This window comes from Alternaria alternata (assembly GCF_001642055.1).
Source record: "Alternaria alternata strain SRC1lrK2f unplaced genomic scaffold CC77scaffold_28, whole genome shotgun sequence".
NCBI lineage: Eukaryota > Fungi > Ascomycota > Dothideomycetes > Pleosporales > Pleosporaceae > Alternaria > Alternaria alternata.
Genome location: NW_017306217.1, coordinates 257,966 through 283,404, shown reverse-complemented (window position 1 = coordinate 283,404; position 25,439 = coordinate 257,966). Strand labels below are relative to the sequence as shown.

Here is a 25,439-nt window from a genome sequence, read left to right as displayed (position 1 = left end):
CACTCGCCGCTTCCTACCTTCTCTACAATCGTAGTGCCTTGGGTAATGCGCTTTCGTTGTTATAGTATACTCTCAGGTCAATGCTCTCTGATACCCAATCAACACCTCTCCAGCAATACTCAAACATGCCTGAACACCTTCACCAACCATCTCCCATGTCTTTCTTCTCCTTTGCCTGTCCCAACATGACTCCCTTGATCAGAAAGTTTAGCTTCCGGATCTCTGTCCAGCGACTCAGTGCTCCCAACTCAAGCACACTCATTCTCCTCATCTTGCCACTCGGATTTCCAATGACCACAGCCTTCCAGTCGCTGCCACGCCCAACCTTCTCCAGGTCTTTGAACTCTTGCCAGGCTGCCGTGTCGCGTCTAGTTCCAAACGTATGGTTCGGTATGACCTGTACCGACTTGAAGCGACAGAGGACCAAGATAAGCAGAACAGTGAGAGCAAAGAGGATGCCTGCCGTTGTCCCTGTGGACTTTTGTGCGCCAAGATTGCGCGTCATGCTTCCGCCGACTATAGTCGCAACTGCAGCGAGAATGAACGCGATGATTTGACTGGCGAAGATACCAGCAGTGACACGGGGAAAGGACGTGTAATTCGTTCTTCTTCTGCGGTCTTGTACAGCCATGCTTTGCAGCCGATGTCGTGTGTTGACTCCAGGTTGTAGGTCACATGTATCGAACGTTTCCATCATCAGGCCGTGGCATTCAGCTATGGCGAGAATACTGAGGAAACCCACAGCGCCAGCGAAAACAATCGGCACAAGCCATGGTTGAGGGCGCCTAGCCGAAGAGACAGTGTACGCCATGCCCATGAGGGGAAGTGTCAGTGTGAAGATTGCGCGGCGGACAAGATGGCTTGACCAGGTGACTTGTTTCTGGAACGTCATGGAGTCGGTGCGAAATGCGCTCTTTCGCTCCCGAGAGAAGATGCCCGCTTTCGTTAGGGGGATCGCAAGCAAGGCGCCGATAGCTATGGATATAACACCCGCGCCCACCTTTGTCGGCTTCCATCTGTAGTCTCGCGACAGGAGAGCACCTAGCAAAATGATCACAAGGACGACCTGTGCATATATCCATCCCAGGTACAATGCCAGGACGAGAAAGCCAGGTTGACACAGCATCATTGCCATAAGCTGTATACCCGCCCATACTTCCTCGAACCAATACTTCGGTCCTTCGGTTTCGATGTGCAATTTCACTTCACCCCTGCTCACACGCCTTGTGATGTAGTTCTCGTCTCTGTCATATACCTCAGTCACCGACTTCCGGAATGGTGCGCGTCGCGTTTCTGAAGTCATGATGTTTAAGATCAAGGCAAGAGCGAGGATCACCACGACAATATAGAACCCCCAGTCCGGTGTCAGCTTTTCGATGATCGCAGCCCCGATTTGGAAGCCGACGGCCAGAGACCCGATCCAGCACCATGACCAAAGCCCCAGCCACATGCCCATACCTCCACCGTGGCGACGGACATCGTTTGCAACAACGAACTCTTGATGAGGGTTTTTGGATTGTAGAGAAGCCCCAAAGAGGTCAAGCAACACAGTGATGTAATTGACATTTGCAAATCCGAGAACGACCCCAGATAAGCCACGAGAAAGTAAAAGGCCGACACGATACTTCGCGTCCTTGTTGCGGAAGCCGCTGACGACAATTGCTTGGGGAAATTGGAGTGGCAAGGCGATTGCGAGAGCAGCGAGGACATAGGGTTTGCGTCCATGTAGGAGGGGTAGTGTCCAGGCAAAGAAGGTCGAAAAAGCAAGCCCAGCGTACAATACTGCATTACCTATGATCGTGACGTGGCGTTCGTCCGCCAGGGAATACTGTATGCGAGGCACTTCACCCGCATAGATGCCAACGATGACACCAAGCAGAGCTGTGTTGATACACGCAATACTCGCAGTAAGACGCTTCTTACCTGCAGACCAATTTCGTGCAATTGGCTGTCTGCGGTGATGTCGTCGAAGACCAAACGTGTGATGGTGGGATTGTCCTCGTACCGTAAGTTCGGTGCCATATGGCTTCGACAGCCTGTCGTCCTCATCCAAAGAGGTATCTCCCTCACCGAAGCCCGAGTCATCCCTTGGCCCAAGCCGAGTTTTAGGTCTCGATGTATGCTCGTGGCTTCGACAGCGGCGATTTCGACGCACCGCAATGTTATCAGTGATGCGTTGGCGAGACCGACCGCGAGATTTGTCTCTACCTACAGGACGAAGAACGAAATCGACGTGTTCTCTTGGAGCTGTTTGAGCCAGCTTTGGCAGGAGCAGATCGCTTCGCGTGTCGAAATCGACATGGTCTCGCTCGCTTTCATGATCACTGGACGAGCATAACGAAGTAGACGAACCATCTTGCTTTCGAACGCCTGGATTCGCGTATGCCCAATCGTAGGACACTGAGGCTCTTGGTACATCTTGTGGCAGCCGGACATTGGGAGCGACATCATCTATGCCACCTCGCTGGACGATGGCAGACGGCTGTAGATTCTGGTGGCGACTAGATGAGCTTGAAGAGTCAGACACCTTAAGAGGAAGTGCGGTTGTCATGAGAAATCCAGGTTCGGGGGAAGCATCATGCACAGCGCCCTTCGCTCCCTCAATGATTATGCACAGTTCTTCCACTTGACTTCGATCATCAGCGACCTCAGCAACCTCGACCGCTTCTTGAACCATAGCCTCTAAACCTTCAACCATGTTGTTGATACTCCTATCCATAGCTCCCACGAATGTACTAGGTATCGGTGCCGGTTGATTGGGGGATATATTTACTCCCGATACGGTCGCAGGAGGCGTGCTGCTTGAATCTGAAGTGCTTGACTGCTGGAGATGATCAGGAACGGGCGCCAGGCTGTCAATTCGAGGGCGAGGTTCATAAAGATCGCTTTGTTCTGGCTCTTCATCGTCTTTCTTGGCATGTACGATAGAACGTCTCTTCTGTGATTCGTGTGACTGCGGTATAGACGCTCGTGCTGCTCTCAATGGAGTCACTGCGTCAATTGCCAGCGAGGCTCGACGCGCCTGGGATAGTCGGTGCTTTGTTACTGGAGATGGGCTGCTCGGGACCGCTGACGACAGTCGGCGCTCAGCTGCTTGCACCAGTCGATTGTGTCGCGCCATCGGTTTGCTCGTGATAGCAGGTGTCGAAGCACCTGTAACAAATACTTTGCGGCCAGAAGGACGAATGGTTGACGGTGATTGAGCAGGGCTTTGATGATCATCTATGGGCGAGCTGCATGAGCTCTCCACGGCTGTACTGTTCTGACCATCTGTCAAGGCTGCAGTCACGATCCGAGCAGACTTGTGAGTCAGCCAAGGGAGTCTTTCCGACGTGGTACGTGGTGCAAGCTTCTTGCGCTCTGGGGCTGTAGTCATCTTCAGGTGTGCGCTCGATACCTTCGAAGCATTATCTTTAGACTCAGTCATACCAGGGAGTGAAACCCAGCTTGGTTCGGGCTGAGACGGCGAATGCGCACGGGTTTCGAAGACGGTTATCGTACGCTGCTGTGATGCTTAACGGCCAAACTGCCCAAAGAGTGAAGTGAGAAGTCGGTCGAAAGGGCGAAGAATATGAAGAATATGAGATGACCAGCTTCGACTACTTGCAGATAGACGCAAGCAGGGCGGCAGAGGCAGAGGGCGTAGAAGAAGCTGGTTGTTGTAGAGCTGAGCCGAAAAGGATGGACGAAGTGGAAGGTAGAGGTGATGTTGTTTGGAACTCAGCAACACGGAGGTTATTATTACCCATCTTTTGTTTACTTATCTAACGTGACTGATAGCTCTTGCTGCACACTCTGCGGCCAACATCCTGCTGAAATTACGAGGAAGCTGCGATATCCAGCGACCGTATCACAACAGAGAGTTGTCAAGTACGTTTAGATGGCAGGACTTGTTCCACGCATTTCATGTCACTAAGAGTATATCGCCTGGAGTACTGACTCAGTCATAGCCAGCACCTTTTCCTCTTCTAGCCGTTGCGCGACCAGCCTGCATGAGTCAGTATTGCTCTTTTCAGCAACGACGATTCAACACTTACTGTAGACTGACTGGGAGACCATGTAATAGCTCGGGTTGATCTGTCGTTCATCAGTTGTCGAACACAACCATCGGTAGCACAGTGTATAGCTTACAGCTGTTATAAGCATCCTGACAGTAGTCGCTCTGGGGCTTGTAGTCACTCGCGTGTTTGTCGACTGCTTTGTCGACAGAGACCCCGCATGGGAAAGATACGGCGGCATAGTCAACAACATTATATACACCAGTATACCCGACGTACTTGAAATCGCCATGCGCCACACTTGAGTACGGGGTCGTGGGTGCTAAGAAAGGTTAAACACTGCTTTGCAGCAAACATAAATGCTCGACTTACCTAAGATGGCGTCGAGCCCTTCGATCGCCATCCACTGTTCCAGGTACTGCCGTTGTAGCTCGGATCTCTCTGAATGTAGCTTCCACATGTCATATACGCCCAATTCTTTGGCATCTTTGTACTGAACCATCTCAGGTCGAAATGGCTCGCCTGTCGCCCCGAGTAATGATTCGACGCTTTTGCCGCCATCGGCGACGAACATTCGTCCCTATGCTTGTCAGCTTGGGGGCTGGTGTAGCTCCAAAAGTAGCTCACCAGAAGTGTCAGCGCAGTTCCGTGTAGTCTTGGATTCCAATCCAGAACTTCATGTCCAGCCTTCTTCAGCTTCTCGGTCGTTTCCTTGAGAGCGCGCGTTACCGGGGGTGTGGGCAAGCAGACACCATCGTTCCAAAGGACCGCTATCTTGAGTCTCCCCGGAACATCAACTGACCGCCACGGGATAGGCAGCATCTTTGGGTCTAGTTTCCATGGCTCCGCATCGACAATCGCCTTCGAGTACATGGTGATATCCTGAAGCGACTTTCCCATGGGTCCATTGACGCTCTGTACCGCTTCCTGGCCAGCGAGACCAGATCTACATCGCTGTGTTGTAAAGCGACCGAAAGATGGTCGAAGAGTGAAGATGCCGGTGCATGCTGCCGGGATTCGCAAGCTGCCGCCCTGATCTTGTTAGATATGAGGATTACACGTCATAATATAGAACTCACTATGTCGGTCCCGACGCCTAAAGGACTACCTCCAAACGCAATGAGGGCTGATTCTCCGCCTGAAGAGCCGCCAGACGTGACTTTGCGATTAAGCGGATTAACGGTACGTCCGAATGTGTTATTAACGGACTCTGCCTGTATCCTGTCAACTTCCAACCCAATATATGCCTGCGCGCATACATACGATCATCATGGCTGTCGGCACATTTGTCTTGCAATACCGGACTGCGCCCAGCCGTTCGAGTATATCCACCAACGTAGCATTGTACTCCGCCGGCTGATTGACTAATGAGGTGAAGCCTACAGTGCTGTCTTTTCCCTTTATATTGAAGTTGTCCTTGAGAGAGATTGGCAGACCATGGAGTGGCCCAACAGTCTTGCCAGTTCGCTGGAGATGGTCGTCGAGGGATTTGGCTTGCTGCACTGCTTCATTGAAGAACACATCGCTAAGGCAATTGGTCTACACACGCGTTAAAATGATTCACATGTCTCCTGGAGGTTCTGCCATACCAATTGCTGCGCTGCTGCTGCGCGTTTGCAGAACGCGATCGTGACATCTTCGGCGCTCCATGTTTTCGACGCGATCTGGTCCAGAATGTGGATTGCGCTGCTCTCAGTGATCTCAAGCTCGTTTGCTGTAAACCACCCAGACTCCTTAGGCCATGTTGTCACGTCGAGTTGAGACTCTGGTGGTATCTTGTCTTGCGGTATGCGATATTCGGTCGGAATGGATTCCGCGAGAGCTGCGCGCTTCCCCGCAGCAACTTTCTCCCAATTCGCTTCAGATGTCATACTTTAAGACTTTCGCAACGCCAAGCTACTACAATATCGAAGAACAATAGTGAATAAGTTTACAAGATTGAAAGACGGTTACTTCGAGCGTTTCAGTGAGTACTCATGACCCTACCGCAATGTATTCTCCCCACTCTCGGGTCGTCTGCGCCGCGGCCATCTGTCATTGTGGTGGTCCCCAACCGAAGCCATTGGAGGCGTCGACGATACCATTCCCCGCACCTTTGGACGCACCCGACCCAGACTAACTGCTACCAGACATCCCGTTGCTTCGGCCGAGATAGACTACCGCTGGTCAAGAGGTTATACCTGCCCTGTTGAGATTCAGATACGAACACCCAAGTAACCGATACCGGCATTCAGCCGCTTCACCACAGAGATATGATCGGCAAAAACGCTTACTGAATATGCCTATCTCGAGTCAGTCATAAGTGGCGTAGTATCAACCATATCTTGCCCCCAGCGTCTATCGGTCCTATGATGCATGGGGCGGACGATGTCACCCGGAGAATAACCAATACTACAAACATAACTGATAGCGACAGCTGTTCGAAAACAGGCAAAGCCATCTTCCATTGCTCAACAGCACATCTCTAGCGACAGGGCGCAACACTTTTGCCCTCAATCGTGCAATAACCCGTTCCAACATGGCCAACAGCTTCATCGCCTATCTTCGAGGCGACCAGAATGCGCCAGGCGAGCGCAAGCTGGTGCAGAAGCTTGATTTTTTCATCCTTACTTTCTGCTGTCTCATGTATTTCCTCAATTATCTTGATCGCACCAATCTTAACAATGCGTACGTTTCTGGTATGAGGGAAGAGCTGGACTTCAAAGGCAACCAACTCAATCAGATCAACACCGTCTTTACTGTAGGGTAAGTAAGCATAAATGAAAGAAGACTATGAATAGTCTCATACTAATTCGACATACTTAGGTATACTATAGGGCAAGTACCATGTAACATCCTGCTGTACTACATCAAGCCTCGTTATTTCTTCCCTGCCTGCATGGTGCGTCTCTAACCCAAAGCGCCTTGGGTTTTGTGACTTATTCAATCTAGGTAGCATGGGCAGGCTTGACAATGGTCACTGCAGCCGCTCAAAAACCTCAGGACATCATGGCAATCCGCTTCTTCCAAGCGCTGTTCGAATCATCGACGTTCGTAGGAACCCATTACATTCTTGGTTCTTGGTACACCGAAAAAGAGCTAGGGAAACGCTCTGGAATATTCACCGCATCAGGTCTTGCTGGCACTATGATTGGTGGTTTCATCCAAACGGGTATACACAGTAGCATGGACGGCCTCCGGGGGATGAGTGGTTGGCGATGGCTCTTCAGTAAGTTGTTTTGACAACATCTACAATTAACTCACTAACGCCAAGTCTCTTCAGTCATCGACGGACTCATCACACTTCCTGTAGCCATCTACGGTTTCGCCCTCTTCCCCGACACGCCAAGAAACACACGAGCGCCTTACCTCAGTGCCTCCGAGAAAGCGCTAGCAATCTCCCGCGTTCCTGAAGTCTCGGAGCGCACTCCAATATCCTTGTCCTTTTTGAAGCATTGCTTCTCAACGTGGTATTGGTACTTTTTCGTCATCCTCTGGATTCTAGCGGGAGAGACCGAATCTTTTAGCACAAACGCTTTGTTGCAACTTTACATGCGCTCACATCCTACAAACACTTATACCGTGGCTCAGAATAACAACTATCCTACCGGAGTACCTGCTGTCGGCATTGTTTCGACTTTGTTTTGGGCCACACTAACGGACTTTATGGGCGGGAAACGTTATCTTGTCGGCTACTGGATTGGCATAACTGGTATCGTAACCTCAGCCCTCATTCTCGCCTATCCACAAAACACCACGATTCACTTCGCAATGTATTATTGGGCAGGCAGTGTTTATGCCTGTCAAGCCACCTTCTTCGCCTGGGCAAACGACGTATTACGCTACGAAGAAGACAGTCTGCGTGCTGTGGTCATAGCAAGTATGAACATGGGAAGCAACGCCATCAACGCCTGGTGGAGCATTGTCTTCTACGGTGCAAATTTCGCACCGTACTTTACCAGGGGTATGTGGGCTATGATTGCCGTCAGCATTGCCATGGCAGCGTGGACGGCGGCGTTGGCATGGATGCAGGCAAGGACTGAGAGCAGGAGAATGTTAGAAGGGGGGGTTGTGCACAATGCTATTATGGGAAAGGGCGGGGATGAAGGGACATTTGGGACAGGGGAGGGAGAGAAAGCATAGATGCTTTACACAATGTTGTGCTACTAGTTTTATGGTCTGTTTCTCAATGAGACGTTATGGATTCGAGAATACGCACGGCTCTCCGTGCAGAAAAAAACGCCTGGATAACGCCAATGCATGCGACCATACCCTATCATCCAAAGCACAAGACCGTGCCTATCCTATACCATCATCCTGCTCATCCATTGTATTAAAATCTTTGCGAAGCCCTCGCCCCACGCATGCTGTTCATGAAATCGGCTGAAGGATCCGAGCCAAGTCCGTTCCAGCCGTTGGCACCAACACGTTGTGTCTCCCGCTGCGCCTTGGTAATCTTCTCCTGAAGCTGCGAAGCACCGGAATCGATGAGTTGAAGCTGTGCAAGCTGGGTGTTGAGAACACGAACGACCTTGGTAAGAGGATCGTCTGGCTTGCCTGTCTTGCTGAGCGTCTGCGAGGTATTGTTAATCTCCTCAATCATCTCTGTGAGATCCTTGTTGAGCTCGTTGAGGCGGTCTTGAAGCTTCTCGGCAAGCTTGTAACTATGGGTTCATTAGTTATCTCGTAGCTGCAGACAGTTCTCAGGTTTTCACTTACGTCCTCTCGCGCTCCTGGTCGGGGCCGCGTAGGGTCTCGTTCTTGCCACTGACGCCGTGCATCTTCATGAGATTGTCAATCTCCTTCTCGTATCGATCTAGGTAGGAATCGAGCTCCTGCTGGTTCTCCTCCATCATCGTCAGCTGCCTCTCGACTTCAGCAGCGTCACGCTCAGCTTGGAAAGTCTTCGAGTACAGTTGTCGGACTTTATCGGAATTCTCAACCAAGGCCCTATCCCATGAGGCGACTGTCTCAGCCTGTGATTGGAATTCTTTCTGGTACTTGGAGAGGTCAGCTGCCCAGCGTGTGATGATCTCGTCCATAGACTTGTTCTTCAATCGTGATTGAGCCGATGGTGCAGGCCCGGCAGTTGACGCAGCAAGTCCGCTTTGGGCAGCATTGTTTCCGGTCGTGGCCCCGAGGGAAGGAGTTGGTTGCGAAGCAGTGTTAGACGATGCTGCTGGTGCTTCACTTGCTGCAGGCTTGTTAAATAAACTGGGTGTGGTGCCAGAAGTGGTGGTGGCGGCAGTCGCAGGAGCAGCGGACGAAGCACTCCCGCCTCCCAGCCCACCTCCGATGCTGGGGAACAAGGACGAGCTCGATGATGCGGTTGTGGTGGGTGCACCGCTTGTGGCAGTGGTTGTAGCCCCGGTAGTTGCAGCCGTGCTGGCAGGCGCAGCAGGTTTAGCAAAGCTGAAACCACCACCCGTAGATGCTGGTGTGGAAGCTCCTGCAGGCGAGAACAGACTAGGTGTTGCAGAAGCAGACGACGCAGTGTTGTTTCCGCCTAGGCTCAAGCCCGAGGCTGGAGTAGAAGAAGCCTGCGAGGAAGCTGGCTGTGCAGGTGTGGCACCCACACTGAACCCTCCTAGAGGTTTCGCGGGTGTCGAGGAGGGGGTTGTGCTGCCCAGTCCACCAAAGAGGCCACCCGCAGGCTTAGAAGCCTGTGTGTCTTGAGAAGTAGGGGTCGACTGATTTCCGCCTCCAAAAAGGTTGCTGGCAGAAGCCGCGGACTTGTTCGCGTCGGTCGAGGTGCCGGTGTTTCCTCCTAAGCTGAAGCCGCCCGAGGGCTTTGCAGCGGGGGTAGCGCCGAACAGGCTAGGTGTGGAGGACGATGTGGTTGCTGCTGGAGCTGCTGGCTTTGCGCCGCCGAACAAAGAGGATGTGCCTCCACTAGCCTGGGTGTTCTGTCCAAACAGGCTTCCACCCGGAGGGGCACCAGCTGGGGTAGTGGAAGGAAGGAGCGACGTCTTGTTCGTTGCAGGCGTAGCTGTTGATGTCGAACCTAAGCGTGGTGTTAGCAGACGCGTTGGAGGTGCGAGATGTGTTTGGGAACTAACCACCCGCGTTACCAAATCCAAATGAGGGCGCAGAAGACGTTGTTGGTGCGCCAGTGGCCGCTCTTCCAAACAGACCTCCAGCTGGTTTTGGCGCATCGCCCTCCTTCTTGCCGAAACCAAAGCCTCCGCCAAAAGCTGGTGTTGAGGACGCGGCAGGTGTGGCTCCGCCTCCGCCGAACAAACCGCCAGGCTTTGACGCAGGCGTGCTCGATGCGCCGCCGAAAAGACCACCTGAGCCGCCTGTGTTGGCGCCAGCAGAGCCAAAGAGGCCACCGCTGGCCGGCGTGCTCGAGGTGTTGCTGTTCGCGGTTCCGAAGAGGGATGGCGTCGCGCTGCCCGTGGAAGGCGCGGCACCAAACAGCGATTTGTTTGGTGTGTTGCTGCTGCCGCCGTTGTTGTTGTTGTTGTTGTTGTTGCCTTGCTGGCCGAATGTGAAGCTCATGATGGCGGCTGTGGAGGAGAGCTCTGGTGTTTGTGTTGACGGTGAAGAAGCTGTTATTGCCGGCGAGATAACTGGGAACGCGCGAATGTCTAGTCGTGTCGCGCCCGTAGATGGGAGTGTCGGGCCGTCAATTGACGGGTTGCAAGGGATGCGCGTAAACGGTTCTTCTTCTCACGCGCATCAATATGTCGTCGCAACCCAAAAGTTAGACAAACAGTGCATGGGTCAAGCTTTAGCTCCGGTGAATTGTTGTTCCCACCTTCTCGGTGCTGCAGCGTCCAGACCGCTCGTTCCCCGCTAATCGAGCGTGCCTGAGACAAGACGACACGCTCAAGCAACGGGGCGCAGCACTTGCACTTGCACTTGTACTTGTCGCCTTTGCAGCTTACTTCCCCCACGCCTTGCTCCAAGCAAAACCACTCCCCGACGACCTGTGTATACCAAATTTACGTGTCAAGTGAAGAAACATTCAGCATCCTCGATATGCCGGACGAGCTAGCACCGCCCCGCAAGAGCGTAGAGCTCGAGGACCCCGGTGCGAAAGAGCTGGGTACGTCGTCCTTTCCACTCGGCCGTAGCAATTCTAATGCAGTGCAGCCGAGTCGAGCGACGAACACTTCTCCGATGCCTCGGAAGGCCAGCCTGGACGATCTGAGATGACCTCGCCCATTCCCATCACGCGAGTTGAGCGAGTAGACGACGAGCCGGCCCACGGCGAGGTGCCAGGCACAGACGCATACAACATGCGCACCCAAGACGCAGTACCCGACGAGGTGGAGATTGTACCCGAAGGCACACGAAGTCGCAGTGCGTCTCGCGTTAGTGTAAGCGACAGGCCTCTTACGCCAGGAGGAACGCCAGTGCCAAAGACGATTGTCGAGAAGATCGATCCCGACCAGCCCAGCTACGGCGATGTTCCCGGTACACTTGCCCACCAGCAGCGTCTTGCCGATGCTGCGCCTGATGTCATTGTCAGAGCACCAGAGCCAGCCCAGCCCAGCAACCCAGGTACGTAGGGCATTTCCTTGGTGCCTCCTGCGTACCATTGACGGAAGAAGGGTCACCAACCTCGCATAACAGGTCTCCAATAAGCCCCAGTGACGGCGCAGCCGACACCGTGCCCGAAGCCGATGCCTCCGCTGAGCAAGATGACGACGGCTTTGGCGACGAGGACGGTGACGACGATGGTTTTGGCGATTTCGACGACTTTGAACAAGGCGAAGAGGGTGACGATGATTTTGGGGACTTTGACGATGGGCTTCAGCAAGGCGAGGACGATGCAGAGACATCATTTGATAAGCCCCCAGAACAGCCTCCTGTACCTGTCCCCTCGCCAGGTCCTGTAAGTCGCAGCAATTCTAGTCCACATATACTACTGCCTTGCCCGCCTGCTATGGTGATAGTCTGACTAACCCTTCATTACACAGCCCGTCTTAGACTTTGATCAACTCACATCACTTGAAGAAATCGTCACAGCAACACAGCCCTACCTAGATGACATGTACCCTGTACAGAATGACATACCCACAATATCGGCCAATCCCGACGAGACCCGTTCCATATTCCTCTCGGAACGCAGCCACTCGTTATGGACGCAACTGGTTGCACCGCCACCATTACAGCCTCCCGACTGGGTTCGTTCGCGTATACGGCGACTGTTCTTGGTCTCATTAGGTGTACCTGTGGATCTGGACGAAATACTCCCCGCCTCGAAACAGAAAAAGCTCATTCTCCCTTCAATACATATACCCGGGGATCGGTCGCCCCGCCCCTCGTCCGACGGTCGGAACAATGGCGGGCCATTGGGACGAGTCAAGCGCGAGAACGAATCATCTACGTCTATCGACTCGTCAAGTTCAAAACCAGAGCGAAAACGTAAAGGTCCACCGCCGCCTCCAGAACTGGACATTAGCAGCACCATGCAACTATGCGCGACGACAGATGCAGCGCTGCAAGGGCTGACGGACGATGAGCTGAAGATGCACATTGATCACTTAAAGGGCCTGCAAGAAAGAGCAAAGGAGGTATTTGAGTACTGGCAGAAGAGATTGGAGAGCGCACTGGGAGACAAGGATGCTTTTGAGCAAGTTATTGAGAGCCTGGTTGCCCATGCTAAGAAGCTTAGGTAGCAAGTCGTATCTCTTGTCACACTGCTTATCCGTTCTGCAATACCATCGCTCTCCGGGAAGCCCAGATTTTGTGAACTATTTGTCTTATATCACCTGTGGTTCGCCTGATCATCGTTCCTTGGTCCACGGAACCACCCCAAAATATTGTTATCAGGGTCCAACACAAATCCTCCTCGATGAAAAGAGAGCCATTGTTCCTCTCTCTCCCAGACTTCCCTCACAACACTCTTAATTCGCAATCGCATCACCACAAAACTCCACGGGCTAACAGAAGACTTTCATCACCGCAAGACTCTTACCACAAAGCTCTTACCACAACAAGACTCCTGCTACCACAAAAAATCCTATTGCGAAGTCTCAAGACCCTGGATTTTCAATACTCCAAGTTCTCGAAACCACAAATCTTTGCCTTCACCAGGAAGATGGCCATGCCATTTCGCACGCCCGCAGCTACAGGCGTAGCTTCGTCATCAAACGCACCTTACACTTCGAAATCATCCTTCCTTACAAGCGGTCTAAGCCCGCTTGCGACATGTGCGCTCAACAACACCGAAGCCAGCTGTTCCATATGCCTCGAGCACTACACACGCGAGGATCCCGCTTCCCAGGTCACTCAATGCGGTCACATCTTCCACACACCCTGCATGACGGAATGGGTTGAATCAGGATCATCAACATGTCCCATGTGCCGTGCACAGCTCTTCACCCCTCCGATAAAAACCAAGGTGAACAGCAACCACCCAAGGAGGAACATGTTTGGCAGGCGATCCAGCGAAAGGAGCATACCAGGTCTACCAAGGATGCATGAGGGATTCGATACATACTCTCAGTGGCGCATGGGTTCGTTGGGATTGGGGACAGGAATGGGGAGTAATTTTCAGCCGTCGACACCTGAGGCGCCCTTGGACTACTAGAGACGTGAGAGAGTTGTACATGAATGCTCAGTTTGAGAAAGTTATATAGAATACTACAGCCAGAGACATACTGTCTTATACCTTGTTACCGTGTTTAAACAGGGGAATGAAAATACCCACAAGGCACGCATTAGCGCAAACTCTTTGGTCCCATCGTGGCATACATTCCTGAGACGACGAGAGAACCTTGGATGGACGGATGCTGATATAGTCGTATACTAGTTTGGTGATTTCACTAACCGTGTTAAAGCCACAAGAGTGTTTTAGATTCCGCATTAATGGAGAAAGTGAACAAGTTCTGCGGATCTTGCCAGTACCTGACTCTCGATTTGATCAATCTGCTCTCAGCTTGGTAGTTTTGCGGATCTAGTAGTCCGATGTGAGGATGAATTTCGTTCCCGAGTCTACTAGCCGGGGAATGTTCGGATGTGCCGACCGGGTTCCCCAATCTTGACAGAATTCATGCAACGGCGAGTCAAAGCCGGAAAAGCCAGGAAGCCGTCTAGAAAACACGTCCTCGCGTGTTACCAAGCATGTGCCGGCTTCCGCCCAAACACGCTTACCACTATCAGCCGGACGGCCGGGAGGGACCCTGAGCGAAGCGACTCTTTTGCGAACAAGTGTACCCCACCGTGCCCACCATCAAAGAGCCCCTCTGTCAGCTGTCAGCATGGCACGATAAGATCTGAGATGTACCGCCACGTCGTCTCATATTGCGATCGATGGCACTGAAACCACGGCAGGAGTACGACATGCGCTGTGGCATGCAGATCAAACAGGAGAGCAGCGCAGTCAGGCCGTGGTTAGATTAGAGGCGCATTTCACACTTCAGCGAGGGCGTTGAAGTCCAACGTATCCCCAGTGCGCTGCTGTGCTAGGCGATGCCTGTTCCGCCCGCCGTTCCCAGCGAATAGGGGTAATTTGCCACACTGGTGGGTGCTGGGTGGCTTCGGTCGCACTGCCATTCGTCGCTCTGTTCGTATACCCGTACGTGCTAAGAGATGGCACGCGGATGCTGGATGCATGGTCGCACTTCATTTCGCGGTGTCGGCGAAGGGCTGGGCAGGGAGAATGACGTCGGCGGTGTGCGGTGTCAAGTCTCGCTGTGCTGAGAGCGCTGGTTCCGCGGTGGGAGGTTCAGCAAGCGGCCGTTGGTTGCTGTGGTCCGAGATGTCCGTTTTCCAAGGTCCAACGTGCACGGATCCACTCCACCAGGGCTGACTAGATTTCTCCCGGCCTAGCGTTACATCTGTCATTCTGCCTCCAGTCTGCTTTCCCAACCCGGCAGCAATTCGGGCAATCCTTTGGGAGAGTGAGGCAGCATACCGTAGCACGCTTGGTCGGGCTGTCTTTGCTCTTTCCCTCCTCACGCAGTTTCTGTCTGTCCCCGCGGACTCGTGCGCTTTGTGGCTTGCGGTTATTCTTCACGCTGCCTAGCTGCTAACTTCGACGCTAACCTTGATTGAGCGATACTGGATATCCATCCTAGCGGGGCGTCCCCTGCTTGCGCTTCTTCGATACCTCCCAAGTTCATCTCGCGATCCATCAGTATCCTCGCAGTCGTCTGCCCCGAAAGGCTCTTCAGTCCCTCCTTTGTCCCTTTCCGCCCTCTCTCCCATCGATACCCGCTCTGTCGCATTCCTGTCCATCTTGCCCGTTCCAGATGCGCACATAGCAGCCCTTCGAGCCTTTCACCCTTCCACCCGCCGCCACAATGGCCGCAGAGACGTACTCGAGCGTCTCAGCCATCATCCGCAACCTCGCCCGCCAACACGACCCTACGCGAGACCCCAGCTTCAGCGCACAAGTTTCTGCCAACGGAGCCAAGACGGCTGCAAATGCCATCGCGCTGCCAGGCCCGGAGAGCGAGGAGAAGACGCAACTAGAGCAGGAGCTGTCGGCGCTATGCTCAAGAATAGACTTTCTCGAGCACAAGAGCAGCCATGCTCCAAACCAGCAGGGCCAGTTCCCTCTGACACCCGCACAAGAGCCGCCCGAGGAGGGCGCGTTATATACTCCAGCAGGAGTCTTCCGCGGCAATAGCGGCCCACCCGCCCAAGGACGTCGTGGATCCAACAAGGAGCGCGCCATCTGGGTCTCCAACTGGCTCGCCGCCAAGGAGTCGAATGGCGACCCAGAACAGCCCGCGGCAGCCCTTACCGAAGAGCAGCTCAACTACCTGCGAGTGCACTTGAACCAGCAAGCCGACCAGATTAGAAACCAGCGCGAGCACATTGGTGGGAGCCCACAGAAGACCTCTGCATGCGCCCAGGCTGACAGACAACAGACAACCTAAGCCAGGAAGTGAATAAGCAACTAACGACACAGAGCATGGTATTCGAACATGGCATTGAGGACATCGGCGCACTGAAAAGGGAACTCGGCAAGCATCAACAGGGTATGCTCTATAGTCTTGAAAAGGCAACGTTGTGGCTGACATTTCACAGCCAACCTGGCTTTCCAAAAGGCACTGCGGGAAATCGGCGCCATCGTCACTGCCGTCGCTATGGGTGACTTGAGCAAGAAGGTCTTGATTCATGCTAAGGAGATGGACCCTGAAATCACCCTGTTCAAGCGCACGATCAACACCATGGTGGACCAGCTCCAGGAGTTTGCCAGTCAAGTCACGTTCCTCGCTCGAGAGGTCGGTACCGAAGGCAGATTGGGCGGTCAAGCCAACCTACCAGGAGTTGCTGGTATTTGGGCTGAGCTGACTGACAGTGGTACGTTGTGATTAGGGTTCCACTATCGGGCCGATGCTAACGTGTCCTGCAGTTAATGGGATGGCCAAGAATCTTACCGACCAGGTGCGAGAGATCGCCGTAGTCACAACCGCTGTCGCTATGGGCGATCTCAGTCGTAAGATTGAGCGTCCGGCCCGAGGAGAAATCTTGCAGCTGCAACAGACGATCAACAGCATGGTGGATCAACTGCAATCATTTGCTACCCAGGTCACCAAAGTCGCTAGAGATGTCGGAACTGAAGGCAAGCTTGGTGGTCAGGCTGAGATTGCTGGCGTCAAGGGCATGTGGAACGAATTGACAGTGAATGTGAACGCCATGGCTCAAAACCTCACCACCCAGGTGCGAGACATCGCCCAGGTCACAACGGCCGTCGCACAGGGTAACCTCACACGGAAGGTCGAAGCCGAATGCAAGGGTGAAATCTTGGAACTCAAGAACACAATCAATCGCATGGTGGACCAGCTGCAGCAGTTTGCTCACGAAGTCACCAAGATTGCGCGAGAGGTCGGATCTGAGGGTCGACTTGGTGGACAGGCTACAGTGCATGGCGTTGAGGGTACCTGGAAAGATCTCACTGAGAATGTGAACGGTATGGCCATGAACCTCACAACACAAGTGCGAGAAATCGCCGAAGTCACTACAGCCGTCGCAAGAGGAGATCTCAGCAGGAAGGTCAAGGCAGAAGTTCAGGGTGAGATTTTGTCACTTAAGATTACCATCAACACCATGGTGGACCGCTTGAACACGTTTGCACAAGAGGTTAGCAAGGTCGCCCGTGAGGTCGGAACCGACGGTATTCTGGGCGGCCAAGCACAGGTCGACAACGTTGAGGGCAAGTGGAAGGATCTGACCAACAATGTCAACACTATGGCTCAGAATCTCACGCTGCAAGTACGAAGTATTTCCGAGGTCACCCAGGCCATCGCCAAGGGAGACATGAGCCGCAGAGTTCACGTGGACGCCGAGGGAGAGATCCGATTACTCAAAGACACCGTCAACGACATGGTTATGAGACTCGACGAATGGTCTCTAGCTGTGAAGCGTGTAGCTCGCGATGTAGGCGTAGACGGAAAGATGGGCGGTCAAGCAGACGTGAGAGATATCGACGGCCGATGGAAAGAAATCACCACAGACGTCAACACCATGGCCCAGAACCTTACGTCACAAGTGCGTGCTTTCGGTGACATCACCAACGCTGCAATGGAGGGCAAGTTCACTCAAATCACCGTCGAGGCTTCTGGTGAGATGGATGAATTGAAGAGGAAGATCAACCAGATGGTGTCCAGTTTGCGAGAGAGTATTCAAAGAAACACGGCTGCGAGGGAAGCAGCCGAGTTGGCCAACAAAACAAAATCCGAGTTCCTCGCCAACATGTCTCACGAGATCCGAACGCCCATGAACGGTATCATTGGAATGACCCAACTTACGCTCGACACCGACCTTACGCATGCGCAACGAGAGATGTTGACCATTGTTCATAATCTGGCTGGTCAATTACTGACAATCATCGACGATATCCTTGATATCTCCAAGATCGAGGCGAACCGCATGGTAATGGAAGAGATTCCATTCTCAATGCGCGGCACTATATTCAACGCACTCAAGTCATTAGCATCAAGAGCCAACGAGCGGAAGTTGAACCTTGCTTACGACGTCTCTTACAAGGTGCCCGACTACGTTGTTGGTGATTCCTTCAGGTTGAGGCAGATCATTCTCAACCTGGTTGGTAACGCTATCAAGTTTACTGAGCTCGGAGAAGTCAAGGTGGCTATATCCATGGCGCAAGAACAAGAATGCGACCCAGATCACTATGTGTTCCAATTTGCCGTTTCCGACACCGGAATAGGTATCCGTGGCGATAAGCTCAATCTTATTTTTGACACCTTCCAGCAGGCGGACGGCTCGACAACAAGAAAGTTTGGAGGCACTGGACTCGGTCTGTCTATCTCCAAACGTCTCGTCACTCTCATGGGTGGTCGCATGTGGGTCGAATCAGACGTTGGCAAGGGCAGTGTGTTCTACTTTACATGCAAAGTGCGTCTCGGCAAGCCGGCAATTCAAGCCATTCAGCCTCAGCTCGTGGCATACAAGCAGCACACGGTTCTCTTTGTCGACCAAGGCAACACTGGGTTCTCGGATCAAATTATCGAGCACCTTAAGACACTCGATCTTGTGCCTATGGTGGTTCACTCGGTTGAGGAGGTACCCGAGACGACGAAGAGGACTGACATGCCGTACGACTGCGTCATTGTCGACAATGACAAGACGGCACGGGAGCTTAGGATTGCGGAACGCTTCAAGTACATTCCTCTCGTCATGCTCACGCCACACGTATGCATCAGCCTCAGGTCTGCGCTAGAAAACGGTATCTCGAGCTATATGACGACGCCCTGTCTACCAATCGACTTGGGCAATGCGCTCATTCCGGCACTTGATGGCCGTGCCGCACCTCTGGTCTCAGACCATTCCAAATCGTTCCAGATTCTTCTGGCCGAAGACAATGCTGTCAATCAGAAGCTTGCCGTCAGGATTCTGGAGAAGTATCATCACAGAGTCACTGTGGCTAACAACGGTCTTGAGGCCTTTGAACACATTCAAAAGAAGCGTTACGATTGCGTACTTATGGATGTGCAAATGCCAGTCATGGTAAGCTAGGCTCTCGCTAACTCGAGGTTCGCAGCTAACAACATTTTAGGGTGGTTTCGAAGCCACGGCGAAGATCCGTGAATGGGAACGCGACAACGGCATTCCTTCAACACCAGTCATTGCACTGACGGCGCACGCCATGGTTGGCGATCGCGAGAAGTGTCTCGCTGCACAGATGGACGTACGTTACTACTATTCCATTACGTTTTTCCACTACTAAATTAGCTCTCAGGACTACCTTTCCAAACCTCTACGCCAAAACCAACTCATCCAAACAATCCTCCGGTGCGCCACAGTCGGCAGTACAATGTACGACCATTCCAGCGAGCCACGCTACACAGCGTCATCCCACCTCCCCAACATTGCTCTTCCCGCAAAGGGTAACGACAATGGAGGCGCGTCATCATCATCTGGGGGACTGCCTAGTCCCGGCAAGAAGCGCCCACAGCTCGATACACGAGGCTTCACAGAACGAGGTGGTGGGGCACAGAGCCCAAATCTTCTGGCGGTGGATCAGACGGATAATGGCAGTGTCGAGAGAGTACGTTCCTTGTCCGCTAGTTTGTGAGTAAATTGACCCTAATATGTGTGTGTTGTAGCTTTTGCTGCGGAGTCATAGTAGCTGAGTTTGTGACCTTTCAAGGAAGAGGAGAAGGCTTGATTAGAAGCCTGGCCACCAATCATCGTCGTCCTCGTCGTCGACATACCGAAAGAACTGTTTTAGCCGGCTGTCGAATCATTACCGAATATCCACAATCTCCAATCGAAGCGATGGCTCTTAGGCGGAAGGATGGGGACTGGGCACGGTCGGATTGGATAGCGAGTATTGGCGTTTTACTTGTCCTTGTTGTTGTTCTGGTCTGGAGTATCACCTCTTCCCCACCACTCTTGTTATTGCATGCTTTTGCGCAAACCTCTTTTGCATATCTTGGGCGTTTTGTTCCTCTGGGTTTAAATGGCGGTCTGATTGGCGTGCATTTTTGTGTGTATTGGATACCTTCGCTTTACCAAGGACTGAATCTATTTTGGCGGTGCTCAAGTCGCTCTTGCAATTCTGAAGAAAATTTGCCGCTGCAATAGGAAGGACTAGATTCGCTGATGAGTGAGGGCCATGGCGGGGCCAAGCGGGACTCAGCCGCACGCCTTGAAAGGGATGCATGCATTTTGGGGCACTCGCTGTCCTCTTTGCAAGTCTTGTGATTATGCGACTGCCTGAGTGACCAGAGTAGGCTTACTTGTACGGGTCATATGGCTGTTGTGATATATACCTGAATTGCGCTCGTTGCAGGAAACTAGAATGTCGCGATGCTATACTTGCTTTTTACGAGGCGCGGGTGTAAGACTCGATGTTATCGCCCACAAAAGTTAGTTTGGGGGCATGGCGTGAACAATTACTGATCGCAATGAATATGCTCTGTTTTATCATACTTGACTAGGGTAGACCAAGAATCCGCTGCATGCAGCTAGAGGAGGATTATTTTCGCGTCTCTCGCGCGCCTCGGTTGACGTCGCCGTACATGGATGCACGCCAAGCTGCCTGTAGACATGTCTGCTTCACCGGAGCGAAGCAGAACAAAAGTCCTTCAGCTTTCAGCCTCGTTGCCAACTCAGCAGCTGCGCAGGAGGCTTTTTTGCGCGCCCTGTGTACCGTTGGTTTGCACATTTTCGCCTGATGCATGGCTCTATTGGATTTGATTGTATCTGATGACATCACGTTTGGCCTAGCAAAGACAGCCCTCTCGGTAATCATGGGGGACGCGACAAGTCGGACTGCGCAGCGCAGTGCCTGTCGCATTATCTCCAGTCGTCGTCGACTTGCAACCTACCCCCCACTGCGTAAGGCTATCATGGCCCCAGTACGGTAGGACGGGAGCGCCTTGTTCGCTTCTCTTCACTTCACGTTTATTCACCTCTTTGTCCAACTTGTTGTTCGATTTCACCACCTTCGTCGCTTCCCGCTTCATCGTAAATCTGGTAGAAGGCCCGCGCAACGCGTCGCGCCCGCCACCGTAACTGCCTCGACAGCTCTTTCCCTCCCAGCTGGACCGGCACGGCAGCCTGATATCTGGGCCTCACGCTCACTATTCACTTTCACCTCACCGCAGCACTCCTCACGCCCTTCCGCCGTAAAATCGCCTGCGCCGTACTCCTTGCGACACAACCCCCACCACCACCGCCAACGCCCTTCGCTACAACCACCCCCTATTGCTCGGGTACTTCACCACGGCAGTTCCTTCCTGGACCAAGATGGCGTCGCAGGAGGCCATGAATATTCAAGAGCACATCGAGCTCATCAACACCGTTCTTCCCAACGTGAACGCCAATGACAAGCCAGTCTACGAGAACATGCTGATGGAGCTGTACCAGAGGCTATCAGATGAGCAGCGGCAAAGCGAAGCCGATGCTGAAGCCATGGCCAGAGCTTTCCAGTCCAACAACGGCAACAGCGATAACGGTGTCTGGGAACAGGGCCAACAACACGACCCCACAAACTGCCACAGCGGCCCGTCATACAGTAATGGTGCTTCATACGGCTTGCAGGTACCTTCGACGCCTCTGCCTTCTCTAAAACAGAGCCGGAAACGAAGCCTTGGGTTATCTGACTTTCCTGAGGCTAAACGTGTCAGTGGGCAGCCAAGTCCGGTAACTCCAACTTCGCCCGTCGGCCCTTGGTCACAGTCGCTTCCGAGCCGGCAGTCCTTTTCTCATCATCAGTCCGAGCCTATACCCTTTGTTGACCTGACTGAATCTGACCCACCTTCGCCTGAAGGATTTGAGCTCCCTGCTCGTGCGTATGCGCAGTCCGATCCCATTCAGTATCAGTTCTATGAACCATTCCCAGAGTTGAACGCTTATCAAGGAGGGCATGATCATGGCGTCATGTCACCTGCTGATGCATTCAACCAGGAATTCATGGCTCCAGAAGAACTTGCTGAGTTTCTGATCGCTCCGAGTGCACCAGGCAGCGGTTACGGATTCCAGCAACCAGTCACTCATCATCAACAACAACGTGCCGGAGCAGGCTACCCTTATCCTTCTTTGCGAGGGAGAGATAGTGACGAGGACAACTATGGCAGTTTCCCTCTCAATGTTGACGAGGCGGCCGCGATAGAAAAGCTTTTCGAGAATATTAAGGATGATGGTGAGAACATCAAAGATCGAGAGCCCACACCGAAGAATATGACTTGCATCCTGAAGGAGTATCAGCGTATCGGTCTCACATGGCTGCTCAAGAAAGAACGAGGCTCGACCAAAGGCGGCATCTTAGCAGACGAGATGGGTTTGGGCAAGACAATACAAGCTCTGGCTCTTATCTGTGCGAACCCATCCACTGACCTGGCTTGCAAGACAACACTCATTATTGCACCTGTTGCTCTTATGCGACAGTGGGAGAAAGAAATTGAACGCCATGTCCATCCTCGTCATAGGCTTAGTGTTCACCTGTACCATGGCAGCGGTAAAAACGCCGATTTCGCTCGGCTCCGTCAATACGATGTTGTCTTGACCACGTTCGGATCTCTCACCTCGGAGTACAAGCAGAGGGAGTCTTCAAAGGAGGCCATTCTCAACGACCAAGAGCTGCGTAACCCTAGCATGCGTCGCAAAGCCAAAGACAGGCTTGCGCTAATGGGACCAGAGTGCATGTGGTATCGTATCATCATTGACGAGTCTCACAACATCAAAAACCGAAACTCCAAGTCCTCCAAGGCTTGCGCTGATCTCATGGCTAAACACCGCCTGTGCATGACAGGTACGCCTATGATGAATAGCGTTGATGAGCTTTACCCGCTCCTCCGGTTCTTGAAGGCGGAGCCGTATTGTACGTGGAACAAATTCAGTCTCGAGATTGCCAAAGTAAGTGTAGAGTAGGACGATCTATAGTATCGTACTTCGCTGACGAATGGTAGCCCATGAAGACCACCAACGAGCACACCAAGAAGCGCGCGCTTGATCGCATCCAAATCTTGATCAAGGCCATCATGCTCCGACGTCAGAAAACCACCGTTGTCGATGGGGAGCCCATCTCCAAGATCCCACCTAAGCACTCCGTCATTGATAATGTGGAGTTTGAAGACGAAGAATATGCTCTGTATAAGGCTCTCGAAACCAAGTCGCAGCTTCAGATGAACAAATACCTGCAGAAGGGTACTGTCACAGCCAATTACGCCAATGTTCTGGTTCTACTGCTTCGTCTCCGCCAAGCATGTTGCCATCCTCATCTGATCAAGGACCTCAGCCAGCCGGCGACTGAGGGTATTGCCGAAGACGACCTCTTGATCCGTGCTGAAGAGTTGAATGATGATGTCATCGTGCGGCTGAAGGCAAACGATACGTTCGAGTGCCCAATTTGTCTCGAAGCTGATCCAAATCCGACCATCATCATTCCGTGTGGGCATACGGTTTGTGGTGAGTGTGTCCAGAAGCTCATCGATCCAGCACTGCGTGCTGCACAGGATGGCAACGATGAGACCAGCACGCCCAGGTGTCCGCACTGTCGCGGCGAGCTAAAGGCTAAGCTCATAACGGACTACAAGCATTTCTGCAAAGTCCACTGTCCTGACCGTCTTGGGTCGGCCGACCTATCTGAAGAAGAGGAGGCCGTGGTCGAGGACGAAGACTCTGACTCCGACTCTGAGGACGAAGATGGCGCGCCAGATATTGACAAGAAGGGTAACCTAGCTGGTTTCATTGTCGACGATGATGAAGATGAGTACGCAGCCGACGAGGCGGACGACGACGATAATGTTGGCTCCGCACCCGAGATCAAGGTGAAGTCCGAGGGTAAGAAGTCGAACAAACGTAGCAAGGGTAAGGGTAAGGCACGTGCCAAGCCCAAGCAGACTCTTGCTCAACTCAAGAAGGAGTCGCTCCGCAACAAGAGCGCCAAGAAACGCTACCTGCGTCGTCTGGACAAGACCTACATCACGTCTGCGAAGATCAGCAGGACTGTTGAACTGATCAAGGAAATCAAGAAGAACGATGCGACCGAAAAGACGCTGGTCTTCTCTCAGTTCACGTCCTTGCTGGACCTTGTCGAAGTTCCTTTGTACCGTGAGAAAATCACATATCGACGCTACGATGGCAGCATGAAGATGGATGAACGTGCCGATGCTGTCAACGCTTTCATGGATGATCCAAACGAGAATGTCATGTTGGTTTCCCTGAAAGCTGGCAACGCTGGCCTCAATCTCTGGAAGGCATCGCGAGTGATCATACTGGATCCTTTCTGGAACCCATTCATCGAAGAGCAGGCTGTTGATCGTGCTCACCGCATGCCTCAGAAGCGCGAGGTCCATGTACATCGCATTATCGTGCCTGAGACCGTTGAGGACCGTATCGTCGCCATCCAAGACAGGAAGCGTGATGAGATCAATGCCGCTCTTGACGAGAAGGCATCAAAAAGTCTGACTCGTCTCAACTTGAATGAGCTCAAGTACCTGTTCGGTATGGGCTAGTGTATTCTCCAGAACGGACAGGTTTTCTCCTGTTTTCCCTTTTGTATGATCCTTCATGGTCTCGGTTCCAAGTCTCAATATTCCCCTTTCAAATACCTGTTTTTCACTACGACGTTGCGCAAGCATCTGTCTCCCGCATATTTAGACGCACGAACGCATACTTTCACATTTTGATACCCGATCTCAAAGATCAAGACTGCCTTTTCTCAGGGGGATATATATCGACGTAGGATGCGGGTATGTGGCGTTTTTGCTTCTACTTCACGGCGTACACGAAAGTGGATGGGAGTTCTAATGGCACAACGTAATATAATATCGACGTACAATTCGGTATTTAATGGACTTCGTTTTAATTGTGCCATTCGTATAGTAACGTTTCTGAGCTTACTCCATCTTCCAAGCCCATGATTTCGTGTGGCTGGGTTTACAGGAAACAGGTAACGTTTTCAACGACACGTTTGACAGATTGTGTGGAACGCGCTTGTTCTTTCGAGACATAAACAACCCATTTATTACTGATATCAATCTAGGAAAACTTGAGGAACACTTTTGCAAAGGAATCTACCACCAACAATGTCTTGAACCTGTTCTGTCTGACTCTAACTTCCAACGCTTTGGTGTCTTTTCCAATTTTTGCCCATCGCACATAGTCTGTAATATATGCCCTTGTTAACTCAGACGCTTGAGCGCAACGTCAGTCACTTGCAACAAAGCGCTCGTCGAATACTTAGATGTCAAGAAAACAAACTGATAGGGTTTTGTTGCATCGGGTGTATGTTTCCACACGGAAGCATTTATGATGCGGCCTCAGTCCCGTCGCGCCTTGTTGCGCTGCCCAACAGCCTTTCCAGACTTCTGATTGCTGCACATCATTTACAAATTTACTACGCAAATGCGCAAGCGGGCTCGCCTCCAGTGACTTAACGAGATGAAGCTGACCTTTGCGGCAGCCATTGGCGCGCGTTAAGCTGTTGCCGGTTGCATCCCCGCAGCGCATCCTATGCTCTTCTCTTACTTGTCCAGATCATTGTATGACGGTACGCACATATTTAAGAGCGCGAGGAATACAGCG

The 25,439-nt window shown here is 52.5% G+C and overlaps 8 protein-coding genes across 8 annotated transcripts; 5 read left to right on the top strand and 3 right to left on the bottom strand.

Moving 5' to 3' along the window:
* Window positions 1–37: 37 nt before the first annotated feature.
* On the bottom strand, window positions 38–3,376 carry CC77DRAFT_1044396 (hypothetical protein; the record flags this gene model as incomplete). The annotated part of the gene is made up of 2 exons (XM_018527353.1): window positions 38–3,222; window positions 3,259–3,376. 2 exons carry the CDS (start codon window positions 3,374–3,376, stop codon window positions 140–142), a joined length of 3,201 nt encoding a protein of 1,066 aa, XP_018380452.1. The 3' UTR covers window positions 38–139.
* Window positions 3,377–3,716: 340 nt separating this feature from the next.
* On the bottom strand, window positions 3,717–6,034 carry CC77DRAFT_1099551 (amidase). Its single transcript, XM_018530014.1, has 8 exons — window positions 5,588–6,034; window positions 5,262–5,537; window positions 5,078–5,212; window positions 4,626–5,030; window positions 4,371–4,578; window positions 4,132–4,320; window positions 4,038–4,077; window positions 3,717–3,988 (listed from the first exon to the last, which is right to left on the bottom strand). Exons 1-8 carry the CDS (start codon window positions 5,867–5,869, stop codon window positions 3,913–3,915), a joined length of 1,611 nt encoding a protein of 536 aa, XP_018380451.1. The 5' UTR covers window positions 5,870–6,034; the 3' UTR covers window positions 3,717–3,912.
* A 159-nt stretch (window positions 6,035–6,193) lies between these two features.
* On the top strand, window positions 6,194–8,215 carry CC77DRAFT_488628 (MFS general substrate transporter). Its single transcript, XM_018531893.1, has 4 exons — window positions 6,194–6,743; window positions 6,804–6,879; window positions 6,930–7,206; window positions 7,261–8,215. The coding sequence occupies exons 1-4, from the start codon at window positions 6,517–6,519 to the stop codon at window positions 8,118–8,120; spliced, it is 1,440 nt and encodes a 479-aa protein (XP_018380450.1). The 5' UTR covers window positions 6,194–6,516; the 3' UTR covers window positions 8,121–8,215.
* Window positions 8,216–10,701, bottom strand: CC77DRAFT_488624 (hypothetical protein). Its single transcript, XM_018531892.1, has 3 exons — window positions 10,037–10,701; window positions 8,697–9,981; window positions 8,216–8,641 (listed from the first exon to the last, which is right to left on the bottom strand). The coding sequence occupies exons 1-3, from the start codon at window positions 10,476–10,478 to the stop codon at window positions 8,311–8,313; spliced, it is 2,058 nt and encodes a 685-aa protein (XP_018380449.1). The 5' UTR covers window positions 10,479–10,701; the 3' UTR covers window positions 8,216–8,310.
* A 15-nt stretch (window positions 10,702–10,716) lies between these two features.
* CC77DRAFT_489716 (hypothetical protein) lies at window positions 10,717–12,695 on the top strand. The gene is made up of 4 exons (XM_018531894.1): window positions 10,717–11,028; window positions 11,076–11,486; window positions 11,537–11,820; window positions 11,906–12,695. Exons 1-4 carry the CDS (start codon window positions 10,962–10,964, stop codon window positions 12,605–12,607), a joined length of 1,464 nt encoding a protein of 487 aa, XP_018380448.1. The 5' UTR covers window positions 10,717–10,961; the 3' UTR covers window positions 12,608–12,695.
* A 334-nt stretch (window positions 12,696–13,029) lies between these two features.
* CC77DRAFT_1013569 (hypothetical protein) lies at window positions 13,030–13,521 on the top strand (the record flags this gene model as incomplete). Its single annotated transcript, XM_018523843.1, has 1 exon — window positions 13,030–13,521. The coding sequence occupies one exon, from the start codon at window positions 13,030–13,032 to the stop codon at window positions 13,519–13,521; it is 492 nt and encodes a 163-aa protein (XP_018380447.1).
* Window positions 13,522–14,897: 1,376 nt separating this feature from the next.
* Window positions 14,898–19,581, top strand: CC77DRAFT_490125 (two-component osmosensing histidine kinase). The gene is made up of 6 exons (XM_018531895.1): window positions 14,898–15,758; window positions 15,809–15,919; window positions 15,969–16,244; window positions 16,297–18,911; window positions 18,961–19,092; window positions 19,144–19,581. The coding sequence occupies exons 1-6, from the start codon at window positions 15,236–15,238 to the stop codon at window positions 19,477–19,479; spliced, it is 3,993 nt and encodes a 1,330-aa protein (XP_018380446.1). The 5' UTR covers window positions 14,898–15,235; the 3' UTR covers window positions 19,480–19,581.
* A 1,577-nt stretch (window positions 19,582–21,158) lies between these two features.
* On the top strand, window positions 21,159–24,367 carry CC77DRAFT_1066527 (hypothetical protein; the record flags this gene model as incomplete). Its single annotated transcript, XM_018528906.1, has 2 exons — window positions 21,159–22,766; window positions 22,820–24,367. The coding sequence occupies 2 exons, from the start codon at window positions 21,159–21,161 to the stop codon at window positions 24,365–24,367; spliced, it is 3,156 nt and encodes a 1,051-aa protein (XP_018380445.1).
* Between the last annotated feature and the right edge of the window lie 1,072 nt (window positions 24,368–25,439).

Coding starts and splice junctions, on each gene's coding strand:
- CC77DRAFT_1099551 (XM_018530014.1), bottom strand. CDS start 5,869: ATGACATCTGAAGCGAATTGGGAGAAAGTTGCTGCGGGGAAGCGCGCA. Junction 4,321..4,370: donor AGGGCTCGACGCCATCTTAG/GTAAGTCGAGCA, acceptor AACCTTTCTTAG/CACCCACGACCCCGTACTCA. Junction 4,078..4,131: donor TCAGGATGCTTATAACAGCT/GTAAGCTATACA, acceptor GATGAACGACAG/ATCAACCCGAGCTATTACAT.
- CC77DRAFT_488628 (XM_018531893.1), top strand. CDS start 6,517: ATGGCCAACAGCTTCATCGCCTATCTTCGAGGCGACCAGAATGCGCCA. Junction 6,744..6,803: donor AACACCGTCTTTACTGTAGG/GTAAGTAAGCAT, acceptor CGACATACTTAG/GTATACTATAGGGCAAGTAC. Junction 6,880..6,929: donor ATTTCTTCCCTGCCTGCATG/GTGCGTCTCTAA, acceptor TATTCAATCTAG/GTAGCATGGGCAGGCTTGAC.
- CC77DRAFT_488624 (XM_018531892.1), bottom strand. CDS start 10,478: ATGAGCTTCACATTCGGCCAGCAAGGCAACAACAACAACAACAACAAC. Junction 9,982..10,036: donor TGGATTTGGTAACGCGGGTG/GTTAGTTCCCAA, acceptor CACCACGCTTAG/GTTCGACATCAACAGCTACG. Junction 8,642..8,696: donor GACCAGGAGCGCGAGAGGAC/GTAAGTGAAAAC, acceptor ATGAACCCATAG/TTACAAGCTTGCCGAGAAGC.
- CC77DRAFT_489716 (XM_018531894.1), top strand. CDS start 10,962: ATGCCGGACGAGCTAGCACCGCCCCGCAAGAGCGTAGAGCTCGAGGAC. Junction 11,487..11,536: donor AGCCCAGCCCAGCAACCCAG/GTACGTAGGGCA, acceptor TGACGGAAGAAG/GGTCACCAACCTCGCATAAC. Junction 11,821..11,905: donor CTGTCCCCTCGCCAGGTCCT/GTAAGTCGCAGC, acceptor TTCATTACACAG/CCCGTCTTAGACTTTGATCA.
- CC77DRAFT_490125 (XM_018531895.1), top strand. CDS start 15,236: ATGGCCGCAGAGACGTACTCGAGCGTCTCAGCCATCATCCGCAACCTC. Junction 18,912..18,960: donor ATGTGCAAATGCCAGTCATG/GTAAGCTAGGCT, acceptor ACAACATTTTAG/GGTGGTTTCGAAGCCACGGC. Junction 19,093..19,143: donor GTCTCGCTGCACAGATGGAC/GTACGTTACTAC, acceptor ATTAGCTCTCAG/GACTACCTTTCCAAACCTCT.